Source organism: Stegostoma tigrinum, chromosome 9, assembly GCF_030684315.1.
Source record: "Stegostoma tigrinum isolate sSteTig4 chromosome 9, sSteTig4.hap1, whole genome shotgun sequence".
NCBI classification, from domain to species: Eukaryota; Metazoa; Chordata; class Chondrichthyes; order Orectolobiformes; family Stegostomatidae; genus Stegostoma; species Stegostoma tigrinum.
Window position 1 is genome coordinate 57,788 of NC_081362.1, and position 15,715 is coordinate 73,502.

At 42.0% G+C, this 15,715-nt stretch overlaps 1 protein-coding gene across 13 annotated transcripts in view; it reads right to left on the reverse strand.

Annotated features, from left to right (window-relative positions):
* LOC125454807 (utrophin) overlaps nucleotides 1–15,715 on the reverse strand; it is a 572,019-nt gene that overhangs the window by 25,325 nt on the left and 530,979 nt on the right. For all 13 annotated transcript variants that reach the window (XR_009446113.1, XM_059648282.1, XM_059648280.1 and 10 more), the window contains 2 exons: nucleotides 5,131–5,239; nucleotides 136–222 (listed from right to left, as the gene is read on the reverse strand). Coding sequence is in view for 12 of the 13 variants with exons in the window: in XM_059648282.1 (XP_059504265.1) it covers nucleotides 136–222; nucleotides 5,131–5,239 (196 nt within the window). In the remaining variant the exon portion in view is untranslated. The remainder of the gene's footprint in view (nucleotides 1–135; nucleotides 223–5,130; nucleotides 5,240–15,715) is intronic.

The window sequence follows — 15,715 nt, forward strand, 5'->3', positions numbered from 1 at the left end:
TCCATCATCTACATACAGCACTTCATAGTTATGAGGATTTTAGCATTTGAAATAATTTTGAACATGTACAAGAAAACTGGCAATATAAAAACAAATCCACCTAAATAAATAGAATACAGCTATTATTGTACTTACGGCTGCAAACTGGGAAAGAACTATTGATTTGCTCCATAACATCTGTGAGATCTGCGTTTGTGTTCTCAGGTGGAATTAGTAGGTCATCTAAAAGTAGGATAATGACAAAGAAAGAAAAATCAGAACAAAATCACAGAAAAATGAATCCAACTGTCCTTAATTTCATGGAGAAAAACACTTTTATCCAATATTGCAGTCACTAATATCATTGCAATCTTCAGTAACATTACATAATGTCCATAACATTTTGTTAAAGAAAAATGCATACTATCTTGCACATCCTCAGGATGTTGCAAAGTGCTATAAAATGAATGATTTATTAGAATCATAACACAGGAGGCCCATTTAGGTCTTGGAGCTTATATCAGCTCTTTTGAAAACCAAATCAGTGTCCCCCAACTCTCTTGGCACATCCTGCATTTTCCCATGTGCAAAAAAACAGTAAATTTTTCCAAATCAAGTTGTCACAAAAAAATGCCAAATCACTATATAATTTGCTTTGATGGAATTGATTCAGGGATAAATATCAGTTGGGATTAGGAGGAATTCCAATGTCGGCAAAGGTGTGGTAGTCCAGTTTCAAGAGAGATGGTGTGTAGTTTGGAGAGGAATCTTGCAATGGAGATTTTCCATGCATCATGCATCCTTTGACATGGTATAGGTCATGGATTCAGAAGGAGCAGTTACGTTAATTTAATGCAGTGTATTTTGTAGACGGTACACACTGACATCTCTGTGCACCAGAGACTGTTAATGCTGAAGGTTTCGGCTGTCATGTCAATAAAGTGGGTGGATTTGTGCTGGGTGGTGTCAAGTTTCTTTCGTGTTGGTGGAGCCACCGTCATCCAGGCAAGCAGAGAGCATTCTATCACACCCTGACAAACAGGCTGTGGTAACTTTAGAAGTAACTTACCACAAAATTCCTAGCCTTTGATCTGCTTTTGAAACCACAGTATTTATTTGGCTGGCCCACGCATCTTTCTGGTCAAGTCAGCACTAGGACGCCGATGGAAGTGAATTTGGTAATGCTGGGTCTATTGAATGTCAAGAGGAGGTGACTAGATTCTTTTATTGGACATGGGCATTCCCTGACATTTATGTCACATGAATGCTACTTGCTATTTACCAGCCCAAGCTGAATGATGTCCAGGACTTGCTGCATGTGGATACAGACTGCTTCAGTATCTGATACATGATATGGAACACTTTGTGATCATTAGTGAACATCCCCACTTTTCAAAGAATCACAGAATCCCTACAGTGTGGCAACAGGCACTTCGGCCCAACAAGGCCACACCGACCCTCGGAGCTTCTCACCATGATCCATCCCCCTATTACCCACCTAATTGAAATATCCCTGAACACTATGGACAATTTTGCACAGCCAATCCACATAGCCTGCATGTTTCTGGACTGTGGGAGGAAACCCATGCAGACACGGGGAGTGTATGCAAACTCCACACAGAAAGTCATCCGAGGGGGGGATCAACCCAGGTCTCCGGCGCTGTGAGGCAGCAGTGCTAACCGCTGAGCCACTGTGCTGCAGAAGATCACCGAGGATCGCTGAACCTTGAATGTTACCCTGAGGAATTTATGCAGCGATATCTTTGCAGGCTACAATGGTTAAATCCCCAACAATTATAATCATCTTCCACTGGGCTAGGCATGACACTAACCAGTTGCAAAGATTCTTCCTGACTGCCACTGCCTTCGATTTTGCTTGGGCTCTTTGATGACATGCTTTACAAATGTTGCTTTTATGTCAAAAGTCAATTTCACTCATGTCACCTCTGCAGTTCATCTTGTCTGCTCATGTTTAGGTTGAGGCTAGAAGATCTGAGCCAACTGGCCCTGGCGGAAATGAAAGTGCATTGGTGAACAAGGTATTATCAAGTAAGCAGCATCCTAGGAGCACAAAAGCTGACGTTTCGGGCTTAGACCTTTGCTTTTGTGTTCCTAAGATGCTGCTTGGCTTGCTGTGTTCATCCAGCACCACAGTTTATTAACTCGGATTCTCCAGCATCTGCAGTTCCTATTATCTCTTTTATCAAGTAAGCACTGCTTAATAGCGTTATCGATCATACCTTTCATCACTTTGCTGATGATCAAGAGTAGGCTGATGTGGCTGTACTTGGTCCTGCATTTTTGTCGACAAGAGATACCCAGGCAACTTATGACATTGATGCCATTGTTATATCTGTACTGGAACAGCTAAGTGTTGGGGCACAGCTAGCTCTGGTGCACAGGTCTTCAATACTATTGCTGGAATGTTGTCAGGGTCCACAGACCTTTCAAAATTCAATGTCTGAAATTACGTTGGAGTTAATCACATTGAATTGGCTAAAGACCGACATTTGTGTTGCTGGGGCCTCAGTCTGAGGCCAAGATAGATAATCCACCGAGAACTTGTAGATGAAGATAGCTGAGAATGTGACAACTTTGTCTTCAAGACTGATGTGCTGGGTTACATCATCATGAAGCTGGGGATATTTTTGGAACGTGCGCCTCCCATTAACTATTTAGCTGTCCACACCATTCCTGACTGAATGCACAGGGCTGCAGATCTTTGTTCAGAATTTTGATCATTTGGTTGTAGGATCACTTTGCCTTGTCTACAGCATACTGCTTCTGCTGCTTAGCATAAGGTTACAGAAGAAGAGCAGTGACCTTATTGACAAACAAGATTCTTTAAGGACTTCCGCTGGCACAAAAAGGTTGTTTCCCCTTGTGGCTCACACACATTTAAGACCAAATGACATGGAATTTCTTCTCTTGGATGGTGGTGACTCTGTGGAATTCTTTACCATAGGCAGCTATTGTGGCTGGGTCATTAAGTACATTCAAAGCTGCGATAGATTTTTAATCACTAAGGGAATTAGGTGTTGTGCAGAAAAAGCAGGAAAGTAAAGTTGGTAATTATCAGATCATCCATGATTCGCATTTAATAGCATAGTAAGACTGAATGGCCTATTTCTGTTCCTATGTTGTACGGTCTAACTGGAGTACTACATCATTTCTGGATACCAGACTTTAAGAAGGATGAGAACGCTTTGAAGAGATACATCAGAGTCCCATGCATGCAATATGAGTCCTCTGTTCGTGTGTTTTCGGGCAGGGGATGCTGTAAAATTCCTCAGGTGGCTTTTTCACTGCTCTCTCACCCACCTTAACTCTTGCTACTTAAGGACCACTCTTCATCCAGCTTGAATTTGACGATGTTAAGAGGTGTTCAGGGTCTGCGGGAAGCCTGGAAGATTACCTGCTCGGCTTGGTTAGGATGCCTCCATCAAGAGCTGCTTTTCCACATTGAATATGCTCTCCCCCAAAGTCTAGCCCTCCATGGTCTCTTGACCCCCTGGTCTCACCATTAAGACACTGACCTTCTTTTTGGTCCCTGCTCCCTGCTGTGAAACTCTCTGCATTGATGTAGTGCGAGATTTTGAGACTCCGGCAGTCTCAGTCCTGGTTCCTGGCTGCTGTTACTGGCACTGCCAGCGTTATGGAGCAGTTTCCCAATCTGACTAATTGACAGAGTTGGGACTTCCATCTGAACGAGGAACAGAATTTTCACTCCCAGCCCAACTGAAGACTCACAATATTAACGGCTGTGCAGTTATTCTGGTGGAGTTGTGAGCTTTGCTGACTCTGGGCAATGGTTTCAGGGACTATATTCACAGACTGGAAAGGCTGGGTTGGAGATGTTGGGAGCAGGAAAGATTTGTTAAATTAAATTTTGTTTAATCAAAGAATTGTTAAGTGTCTTTAAAAAGTAAGACAGATGCAGGAGAGGTTACTAAACAGAAACTGTTTCCAATTGCTGAATGGCCCACAAAGGAACAATACATGAAGTAAAACTTCTGTGTGCCAAAAGTGGTGATAATTTGGAATGCCTGGTAGGTAGAACACACAGGTTCAATATTAGTTTACAAATGTCAAATGGATAAATATCTTGAGGAGAAAAAGTGCTGGAATATGAAGGAAAGTTTGTGGACTGCAGTTGCTTAGATTGTTCTTTGAAAGAGCCAGTACAGACGGGATGGGCAATTAAGTCTCCTGTGCTGTACTGTATTTCATATGCATACTGTCAATAGTTTACGTGTATGTTAGATTGCAGCTGATTTAAAATAGGCAGAAAGTTAAAAAGTCCATCTCATTATCGTGTGATTTAAATGTGAATGCAGTGCTCCGTGTCAGCCTTCAGGCTGGAAACTCAGTCTTAGATTTCTGTTGGGTCCAAAGGCATTTTTTCAGACAGCCTAAACTCAGAACTCTGGCTAATGCAGAAATAAAGCACCTACATGCCACATATTTGGAAAACTAGAAGTTAAAATATTGAAAAACTACAAATAATGTACTTTTAAAGATACTTAAAGTTAAAATAAATAAAGCCACAACTGAAAGTCCTGGAGTTCAGTGGTCAGATATCAGCCAGTCATTAACTCAATGCTGGAAATATGCCAAGAGCAGTATTAATTATTTGCCTTCCATTTCTTTTACCTGTACTCAACCCTTCTCCATGATGGTGCAGCTGAGATCACTAAGTCCCACCATAAAGAACACTACATGTGAGCCATGTCCAGCAGTGACAATGAACAGTGGATGGTATAATTCAAAATCACAGAAATTTTGTTCAATGGATAAAAATGCAATGTGTTTCATGTTGTGGCATCTATTTAATTTATGGTACTTTGCTTTCCAATTAAATAGTTGTAAAACACAAAGGCGGCACAAGTTCACTCACCTTCAAATGTGGTTAGAATGGGATAAGAGATGACAACAGACAATCAGTAGATTGAATACTTTGTCCCAGCATCAGTATGACATGAAATGTCATTACTGTAGGAAGTAACTTTAAGGATGAATTTTAAACTCATATCATTAACATTTAATGTTATACAACATACTATTAGCAGGATTTTTAAGTTGTTTTTGGATTAAGGAGTATCTCTTAGCCATCCATTTATTTTGAGGTGAATCTTTTCATTCATCGCTAACCTGTCTGTGAGCTGAAGTCCTCATTAAAGGCTTGACCATTTTCAGCAAGCTGAAAGGATGCACTTGGGGGAACAGCAGTAACTCCATTCAATTTTGATTCTGTTAATGGCTACAAAAGATTTGCAACAGTACAAGTCATACAGTAATAATAACATAATGCTATGAATTTTAATAAAACTCAAAGGGGTTCATAAATATACTTAATTAAATAGTTATTAAAGAATATAGATAGTTTACTGATCATGGTTAAAAAGTCATTTATAACAAAACATGCATAATCTTAACTTGGGAGGGCTCTTGTGATACACTGGTAATGTCCTTATTTTTAGACTAGAAGGCCTGAGTTTAAGACCCAATGTCTCAGAAGAATATCCTAAGATGTTGGCTGATTTTTTTTTTCTTTTATTCTTTACTTGCATAAAGGACATTCTGTAGCATTGAAGAATCATCATAACGGACTCGAAATGTTAATTCTGTTTCTCTCACTACAGATGCTGCCAGACTGGTTGTGCTTCTCCAGCATGCTGTAAGAAGTATTCTTCAGTGGTCATTGACCACAGTGGGAATGAAGCACCAAATGAAGTATTTCATAATGACTGGTTGCGTCAATGTTAAAGAAAATTCCACTCTGTATATTGAAATGAGGTAGGTATGCTAATATCATCCTGTCAGTAAAGATTGCTTGATTTACATTGTAAGTGCAATAGGGTTACGAAAATAATAATTTGTCAGAAAATTTGCAATGTTCTTTCAACTGCAACTCACTGATTGAACTATAAAAAGGATCGGAAAGACAAACATACAAACAAGGAATCTTTACAAACTTAGCCCTTCAAATTAGCTCCACCATTCAGTAAGATGTGGCCTGACCTGATTTTAACCTTAACTTTACATTCCTGCGTACTCCCACAATCTTTCATCTCTTTGGTCATCAAGTATCTGTCCACCTCTGCTTTAAAAATATTTAAAGATTCTATATCCATAACCTTTTGAGGAAGGTAATTCCAAAAACTCAACTCTCTGAGTAGAAGAATATTTCCTCCTCTATGTCTCATTTTTAAAATTTGATGAGTATTCCAGATTCTCCCAATGGAAGAAATATCCTTTCCACAACTACCAGTCAAGTCCTCTCAGGATCTTGTATGTTTCAATTATGTCACCTCTGACTCTTCTAAATATTACAGGATACAGGCCAAGTCTGTCTAGCCTTTCCTCATAAGGCATTTCAGTTATTACTCTAGTAAACCACCTCTGAACTTCTTCCAATGCTTTAACATCTTTCCGTAAGTATGGTGACCAGTACTGTACATAGCTCTCCAGATGTGGTCTCAGCAATGCCCTGCATAACTGAAGTATAAACTCCTTACGCTCGTATTCAATTCCCTTTCACAACAAACCATAACATTCTACTCGCATTCCTGATATGTGCTGCACCTGCATAGTAACCTTTTGTGATTCATTCACTAGGACACACAGATCTCCCTACATTTCAGTATGGAAGCAGGTCATTTGGCCCATTGAGGCCATACTGACCCCCTGAAAAGCATTGCTCCCGCATCCATCACCACCCCCACCCCATCCCCGTAACCCTGCATTTCCTGTGGCTTATCCACCTAGCCTGATCATCCTTGGACAGTACAGACAATTTAGCATGGCTAATCCACCTAACCTGCACGCCTTCGCACTGAGAAAGGAAACTGGAGCACCCAGAGGAAACCCCATACAGACACAAGGAGAATGTTCAAGCTCCACACAGACAGTCATCTGAGGGTGGAAGGGAACCCGGATTTCTGGCACTGTGGCAGCAGTGCTAACCGCTGAGCCACCATGCTGACCTCAAGTGTTGGCACCAATTCTGTAGATGGGTCATAAACAGCCATGGGATGTCTAAAGACATTAAGGATACGAGGTGCCGTAGAGTGGATGGAAGGGCATGGATCGGCATGGAGGGTAAAAAAAGCCACAGAATTTGGGTAGAATGGGCTTTTAGTGGCATGAGTAGGGCACAGGGGACTGAGATACAAGTGCTAGAGGTTTTACATCCTTCATTTATTATAACTAGGATAAAAACCCAGAGCCCTGTGATTGGTCTTTTAAACAGTAACCTCCACACTCAATAGACCTATAACTGTTTCTAAACTCTTTCCAAGGTCAGTTTCTTGATTTCAACTAGTATTTGCATTTTCCTTCTACCGCCAAAATACAAAAACCCAAAGATTAGGGGTAGTCTCTCCCAAGTTGCAAGATCCTGCAATCTGTATTCAGGAGTGAACAAGTGGTTGTAATTTTTGAAACTCAGCTAAGCTTCCACAATGATTAGTTACCAGTAACTAATTCATTAAGTAATTCAATTTAGAGTACCTGAACAGATGCTCCATCAGTTGGCCTGTTAATTAAATTGAACTATTTGATTAAAGAACAAAGAACAAAAAACAAAGAAAATTACAGCACAGGAACAGGCCCTTTGGCCCTCCAAACCTACATCGATCCAGATCCTCTATCTAAATCTGACACCTGTTTTCCAAAGATCTGTATCCCTCTGCTCCCTGACCATTCATGTATCTGCCTAGATACATCTTAAATGATGCTACTGTGACCGCTTCTACCACTTCTGCTGGCAATGTATTCCAGGCACCCACAACCCTCTGTGTAAAGAACTTTTCACGCATATCTCCCTTAAACTTCTCTCCTCTCACCTTGAAATTGTGACCCCTAGTAATTGAGTCCCCCACTCTGGGGGAAAAAGCTTCTTGCTATCCACCCTGTTTATACCCCTCATGATTTTGTAGACCTCAATCAGGTCCTCACCCGCCCCAACCTCCATCTTTCTAATGTAAATAAAACTAAGCTACTCAACCTCTCTTCATAGCTAGCCCCCTCCATACCAGGCAACATCCTGGTGAATCTCCTCTGCACCCTCTCCAAAGCATCCACATCCTTTTGGTAATGTGGCGACCAGAACTGTAAGCAGTATTCCAAATGTGGCCGAACCAAAGTCCTATACAACTGTAACAAGACCTGCCAACTCATGTACTCAATGCCCTGTCCGATGAATGAAAGCATGTCATATACCTTCTTGACCACTCTATCGACCTACGTTGCCACATTCAGGGTACAATGGACCTAAACACCCAGATCTCTTCGTGCATCAATTTTCCCCAGGGCTTTTCCATTTACCATATAGTTTGCTCTTGAATTGGATCTTCCAAAATGCATCACCTCGCAATATTAAACATTACTGTCAGTTGCAGCCAGTTTTTTTAACAGTTTAAAGAGCAGGGAACATTTTTTTTGAAATCTCCATCATGACTATTAATCCGATCATGTCTGGATTTACTTTACTCACATATACTTTGTCAATTCATACATCCCAAACTGTGGGCACACATCAGCAAAGTGGGGACTGTCTGAATCCAGGATTAAACTGCAGTTTAAACCAGTTATGAAGAAAGGTCACTGGATTTGAAACATTATCTCTGCTTTCTATCCACAGATCTTATCAGACCAGCTGGGCTTCTCTAGCCATTTCTGGTTTTAAGTTCATGTTTTCCTCCTGTGTAATTCATGCATGCGCCCTTTCTCTTATTGACAAAATAGAATCCGTCGTACCATGTACAGCCTGCCATTTTGAAGGTATGCACAGTAAGCAAACTCTACAAAAGTTTAGAGATAATGGGAACTGCAGATGCTGGAGATTCCAAGATAATAAAATGTGAGGCTGGATGAACACAGCAGGCCAAGCAGCATCTCAGGAGCACAAAAGCTGACGTTTCGGGCCTAGACCCTTCATCAGAGAGGGGGATGGGGGGAGGGAACTGGAATAAATAGGGAGAGAGGGGGAGGCGGACCGAAGATGGAGAGCAAAGAAGATAGGTGGAGAGGGTGTAGGTGGGGAGGTAGGGAGGGGATAGGTCAGTCCAGGGAAGACGGACAGGTCAAGGAGGTGGGATGAGGTTGGTAGGTAGCTGGGGGTGCGGCTGGGGGTGGGAGGAAGGGATGGGTGAGAGGAAGAACCGGTTAGGGAGGCAGAGACAGGTTGGACTGGTTTTGGGATGCAGTGGGTGGGGGGGAAGAGCTGGGCTGGTTGTGTGGTGCAGTGGGGGGAGGGGATGAACTGGGCTGGTTTAGGGATGCAGTGGGGGAAGGGGAGATTTTGAAACTGGTGAAGTCCACATTGATACCATATGGCTGCAGGGTTCCCAGGCGGAATATGAGTTGCTGTTCCTGCAACCTTCGGGTGGCATCATTGTGGCAGTGCAGGAGGCCCATGATGGACATGTCATCAAGAGAATGGGAGGGGGAGTGGAAATGGTTCGCGACTGGGAGGTGCAGTTGTTTGTTGCGAACTGAGCGGAGGTGTTCTGCAAAGCGGTCCCCAAGCCTCCGCTTGGTTTCCCCAATGTAGAGAAAGCCGCACCGGGTACAGTGGATGCAGTATACCACATTGGCAGATGTGCAGGTGAACCTCTGCTTAATGTGGAATGTCTACAAAAGTTTATCCCATTGGTCTGGAATTTACCTCAAATGCTTCAGCTTGTTGCAGTGCAGTAAAGTATCATCCTGTAGTTTTGCTTGTGAGTCAGCAAATTGGCTGCAACAATATAGGAGGTATTTTGTTTGGTCCATTTTCAATTAGGTGCTAATTGTTTAGATTTGTTGCAGTTTTGAGAAAGTGACTGCAATGCTTTGTTGATACTTAGCACTGCGGGCTGTTCAAAACAACGGAGGGTGCTATAGCTGGTCCCTAGTGAGAATTAGAACTAGGTATCACTGATTTGCTTTTCCTCCATGCTATCTATGACTTGAGGAAATGCACTTCTGCTCAGGCTATAGATTAATTTACATTAAGTCAAATATCATCTATAAGGAAAAGGAATGTGAGTCAGCTAAACCTAAACAAATGACTCTAAAAAATACTGACATCACAAACTCAACTTACTGAGTCACATATGATGTAAAGAAACATTTTTAATAGTATTTGTTTAAAAATTAAAATTTGAATTATATTCCATGATAGACTACTTTAATTATGTAAATTACCACCCCAAATTATACAACCTGAACTCGTGTGGCTGGTCACAAATGTTCAGTCAAGTCAGGATTGGATCAGATCTGCATATTTCCATGGTTAAAAAATGTCAGGTGACATTCACTGCGGTCAGTTCAGTGGATAAAGGAGGGAAACAAATCCTAAACAATTGTTTGTACTCATGTTCAAATTCCTTTGGCAGAATGGAGAAAACCAGAGACAATATCCTCCAGCAACAAAATCAGAAATTGCTAGAAAAACTCAGCAGTTCTGGCAACTGCTTTCACCACACACTGAGTTAAGTTTTGAGTCCGGTGACTCTTCTTCAGAACTGGTTGCAGCTAGAAAAATGTGGTGCATATACAGTGAAGATGTTGAAGTGGGCTGAAGGGGTGTTGAGCAAATAGGTGGAGTTGGATCCGGAGGGGAAAATATAGAAGGGGTAGACAAGCAAAGGGAATATCAATAGTAAGTCAGGACAGAAGAGAAGCCAAATAAGTGATAATGACAATTAAGACTAGGACAGAACATTAGACTGTGCTGAAAGCAACCCATGTCATGTGATAATAGAACTAAGAGTGGGTGAAAATGGATTTTCTTTGAGAATGGGCTGGCTGTGTTGAAAGTACTCCATGTCATGATGGAAGCTGGATATGGAGCGGGTAAAAAAAAAACACAGAAGGACATGATCAAGCTCTGAAGTTATTGAGCTCCATGTTGATGGCATGTAAAAATGGTACGGCAATTATCATGGGAGATCTTAATCTAATACTGATAGGTCAAACCAAGTTGGTCAAGGCAGCCTTGAGGAGGACTTCAAAGAATGTATCCGCGAATGTGCCCTTGTTCAAGAAGGGCAGTAGAGATGACCCAAGTAATTGTAGACCTGTGAGCCTTACATCTGTTGTAGGAAAAGTTTTGGCAAGATTATAAGAGATAGGATTCAAAATCATCTAGCAAGCAACAATTTGATTGTCAACATGGATTCGTCAAGAGCAGATCATGTCTCACAAACCTCATTGAGTTTTTTGAGAAGGTGACCAAGCATGTGGATGAGGGTAGGGTAGTTGATGTGGTGTACATGGACTTCAGTAAAGCCTTTGATAAGGTTCCACAGGGTAGGCTATTGGAGAAAAGGCAGAGGCATGGGATTGAGGGGGATTTAGCAGTTTGGATTAGAAACTGGCTTTCTGTAAGAGGTCAACGACTGGTGGTTGATGGAAAATATTCAGCCTGTAGTCCGGTTACTCGTGATGTGCCACTAGGATCTGTTTTAGGGACCACTGCTGTTTGCCATTTTTATAAATGACTTGGACACAGGCATAGGTGGATGGGTCAGTAAGTTTGCAGATGACACTAAAGTCGGTGGAGTGGTAAACAGTGTGGAAGAATGTTGCAGGTTGCAGGGAGACTTGGATAAACTGCAGAATTGGGCAAGAAGGTGGCAAATGGAGTTCAATGTGGATAAATGTGAAGCGATTCACTTTGGGAAGAATAATAGGAAGGCAGAATACTGAGTCTATGGAAAGATTCTTGGTAGCGTGGATGTGCAGAGGGATCTTGGTGCTCATGTACATAGATCCCTGAAAGTTGCCACCCAGGTCGATAGTGCTGTTAAGAAGGCATACGGTGTGTTAGGTTTTATTGGTAGAGGGATTGAGTTCCAGAGCCGTGATGTCATGCTGCAACTGTACAAAACGCTAGTGTGGCCTCACTTGGAATATTGTGTACAGTTCTGGCCGCCCCATTACAGGAAGGATGTGGAAGCATTGGAAAAGGGGCATAGGAGATTTACCAGTATGTTGCATGGTCTGGAGCGAAGGTCTTATGAAGAAAGACTATGGGACTTGGGTCTGTTCTCATTGGAGAGAAGAAGGGCAAGAGGGGATTTAATAGAGACATACAAGATGATCAAAGGATTAGATAGGGTGGACAGTGAGAGTCTTTTTCCTAGGATGATGACGTTGGCTTGTACAAGGGGGCATAGCTACAAATTGAGGGGTGATAGATTTAAGACAGATGTTGCAGGCAGGTTCTTTACTCAGAGTGGTAAGGGCGTGGACTGCCCTGCCTGCCAACGCAGTTAATTCAGCCACATTAGTGCATTTAAACAGTGCTTGGATAAACATATGGACGATAATGGGATAGTGTAGGGGGATGGGCTTAGATCAGTTCAGACGTCAGCACAACATTGAGGGCCAAAGGGCCTGTTCTGCACTGTACTGTTCTATGTTCAATGATCGTTTCCTCAAACTGTACATAAGAGAATCCCCGAGGCGCAAGCTATCCTAGATCTGGTCATGTGTAGTCAGACAGGAATAATTAATGATCTCATAATCAGGAATTCTCTTGGAAGGAACAATCAAAGTATCGTTAAATTTAAAACACAGATGGAGGGTGAGAAGGTAAAATCCAATACCAGTGTCTTGTGCTTAAACAAAGGAGACTTCAATGAGATGAGGGAGGAGTTGGCTAAGATAGATTGGAAGCAAAGACTATATAGTGGGACAATTGAGGAATAGTGAATGTCTTTCAAAGCAATCTTTTTCAGTGCTCAGTGTAAGTAAATATCAACGAAAAGGAAGGACTATGAGAAAAGGGATAATCAACCACAGATAATTAAGGAAATAAAGGAGGATATCAAATTGAAAGTTAAATCATTCAAAGTGGCAAAGATTAGTGGGAAGCTCGGGGGCTGGGAAACTTTAAAAATCAACAGAAAGTTTAAAAGAAGCTATAAAGAAAGGCAAGTTTGATTATAACAGTAAACTAACTCATAGTACAAAAAATGATTGCAAAGGTTTCTGCAAATATGTAAAATGAAAAAGAGTGGCTAAGGTAAACACTAGTCCCTTAGAGGATGAGAAGGGGATTTATTCATGAGAAGAGAGGAAATGGCTAAGGCATTCAACCAGTATTTTGTGTCAGTCTTCACAGTGGAAGAGTCAAATAATGTGCCAATAATTGATGAAGAGGCGGCTATGGCAGGTGCGCACCTAGAAACAATTGTCATCACTAAAGAGGTAGCGTTTGGTAAGATAATGGGGCTAAGGGTAGAAAGTCTCCTGGCCCTGATGGAATGCATCTCAGGCTACTAAAAGAGACGGAAGGGGTAATAGCAAATTAGCTCATTGGTAATTTACTAAAATTCGCTGGACTCTGGGGCAGTTCCAGCTGAGTGTAAAACAGCAAATGTGATGCCACTGTTTAAACAAAAGGAGATAGACAAATGGCGGCTAACTAAAGGCCCGTCAGCTTAACTTCTATAGTGCAGAAAATTCTTCAATCAATAAACTTGAAAGAAACAGCAAGATATCTGGATATAAATTGTCCCAATGGGAAGATGCAGCACAGATTCATAAAAGGCAAGTCATGTTTAGCTAATTTACTGAAATTCTTAGAGGACATTACGAGCAGAGTGGACAATGGGGGGGGAACTGATGGATGTGGTGTATCTGGATTTTCTGAAGACATTCAACAAGATGCCACACAAAAGGCTGCTTTATAAGATAAAGTTGCACACCGTTACAGGTAATATATTAGCATGGATAGGAGTTTGTTAACTAACAGAAAGCAAAGGGTGGGGATAAATCGGTGTTTTTCTGGTTGGTAATCAGTGGCTAGTGGTGTGCCTCAAGGATCAGTGTTTGAACTGCAATTCTTTACGATTTACACAAATGATTTAGAGTTGGACAAAGCATTGTGTGTCCTAGTTCACATATGACACAAAGATGAATGGTACAGCAAAGTGTACTGAGGACGTGTACAGACGGCAGTGAAAACCTGCAGAGGATACAGACAGGTTGAGTGAGTGGGCAAGATCTTGCAGATGGAGTACAATATTGGTAAATGTGAAGTGATCAATTTTCATAGGAATAACACCATATTGGGGTATTATTTAAATGGAGAAAAATTGTAACATGCTGCTATGCAGAGGGACCTGGGTGTTCTTGTGCAAGAATCACAAAAAGTTGGATTACAAGTGCAGCAGGGAATTGAGAAGGTAAATGGAATATTGTCCTTCGCTGCTAGAGGGATGGGGTTTAAAAATAGTAAGGTCATGTTACAGCTGTATAGGGTGCTGGTGAGGCCAAACCTGAAGTGCTGTGTACAGTTTTGGTCTCCTTATATGAGAAAAGATGTACTGGCACTGGAGGAATTGCAGACAAGGTTAACCAGGTTGATTCCAGAGTTGACAGGGTTGGTTTATGAGGAGACATTGAGTAGGCTGGGACTATACTCATTGAAATTTAGAAGACTGAGGGGGATTTGATAGAAACATTAATAAAATTATGAAGGGTATAGATAAGATAGAAGCAGGGAGGTTGCTTACACTGCTGAAAGAAACTAGAACTGGGGGCACTGCCTCAAAATAAGGGGGAGCAGATTTAAGGCTGAATTGAGGAAGAAATTCTTCATTCAAAGGGTTGTGAATCCATGGAATTCCCTCCCTGGTGAAAGAGTTGAGGCTACCTTGTTGATTTTTTAAAGACAAAGTTAGATCGATTTTTGAACAGTAATGGAATTAAGGGTTATGATGAGCAGACGGGTAAGTGGAGCTGCATCCACGAAAACATCAGCCATGATCTTATTGAATGGCACTGCAGGCTCGATGGGCCAGATGGCCTCCTCCTGCTCTTATCTCTTATGTTCTTAGGTTCTGAAGAGTCCTGACAGCTGCAGGGTCCTCAAGTGAATGATGAGATGCTATACTTCTAGTTTGCACTAAGGCTCACTGGAGCACTGCAGCAAGCCTAAGACAGAAATGTTGGAAATGGGAGCATGATGGTGTGTTGAAGTGGAAGGCAACTAGAAGCTCAGGGTCATGTTTACAGATTAAAAACTAACTGTTTTCCAAAGCGATCACCCAGTCCATGTTTTATCTCTCCAATGTAGGGGCATCAATATCGTCTAGAATTTGTTAACACAACATGAGCAGATAATCAGCTTCTCAGTTTCAACAGATTTTGTGTAATGGCTTTGGAATCTCTGTAAAGAATTTTAAGTTTTACTGTAATATCTCCAATGACCTGGGCAACAAACTTGAATGTAAATCAAACGTGTAAATTTCTGCTGCTGATCTCATCATTCATTTCACCTCAATTTCACACATTCAAACTCAATTCAGCTACATCTGGAGCTCCGTCCCCTCTAATCCCAACCTCACCATAAAACCTGCTGACAAGGGAGGCACAGTTGCAGCATGGCGCATTGACCTCTACATCCCTGAGGCCAGACACCAGCTCTCCAACACCTCTTCCTACCGCTCCCTTTATCATGACCCCACCGCCGAACACCAAACCATCATCTCCCAAACCATCCACAACCTCATCACCTCAGCTGACCTCCCACCCACAGCCTCCAACCTCATTGTTCCCCAACCTCGCACCGCCCGTTTCTATCTCGTTCCCAAAATCCACAAACCAGCCTGCCCTGGCCAACCCATTGTCTCCGCCTGCTCCTGCCCCACCGAACTCATCTCCATCTATCTGGACTCCATTTTCTCCCCCTTGGTCCAGAAACTCCCTACCTACTTCCGTGACACCATCCACACCC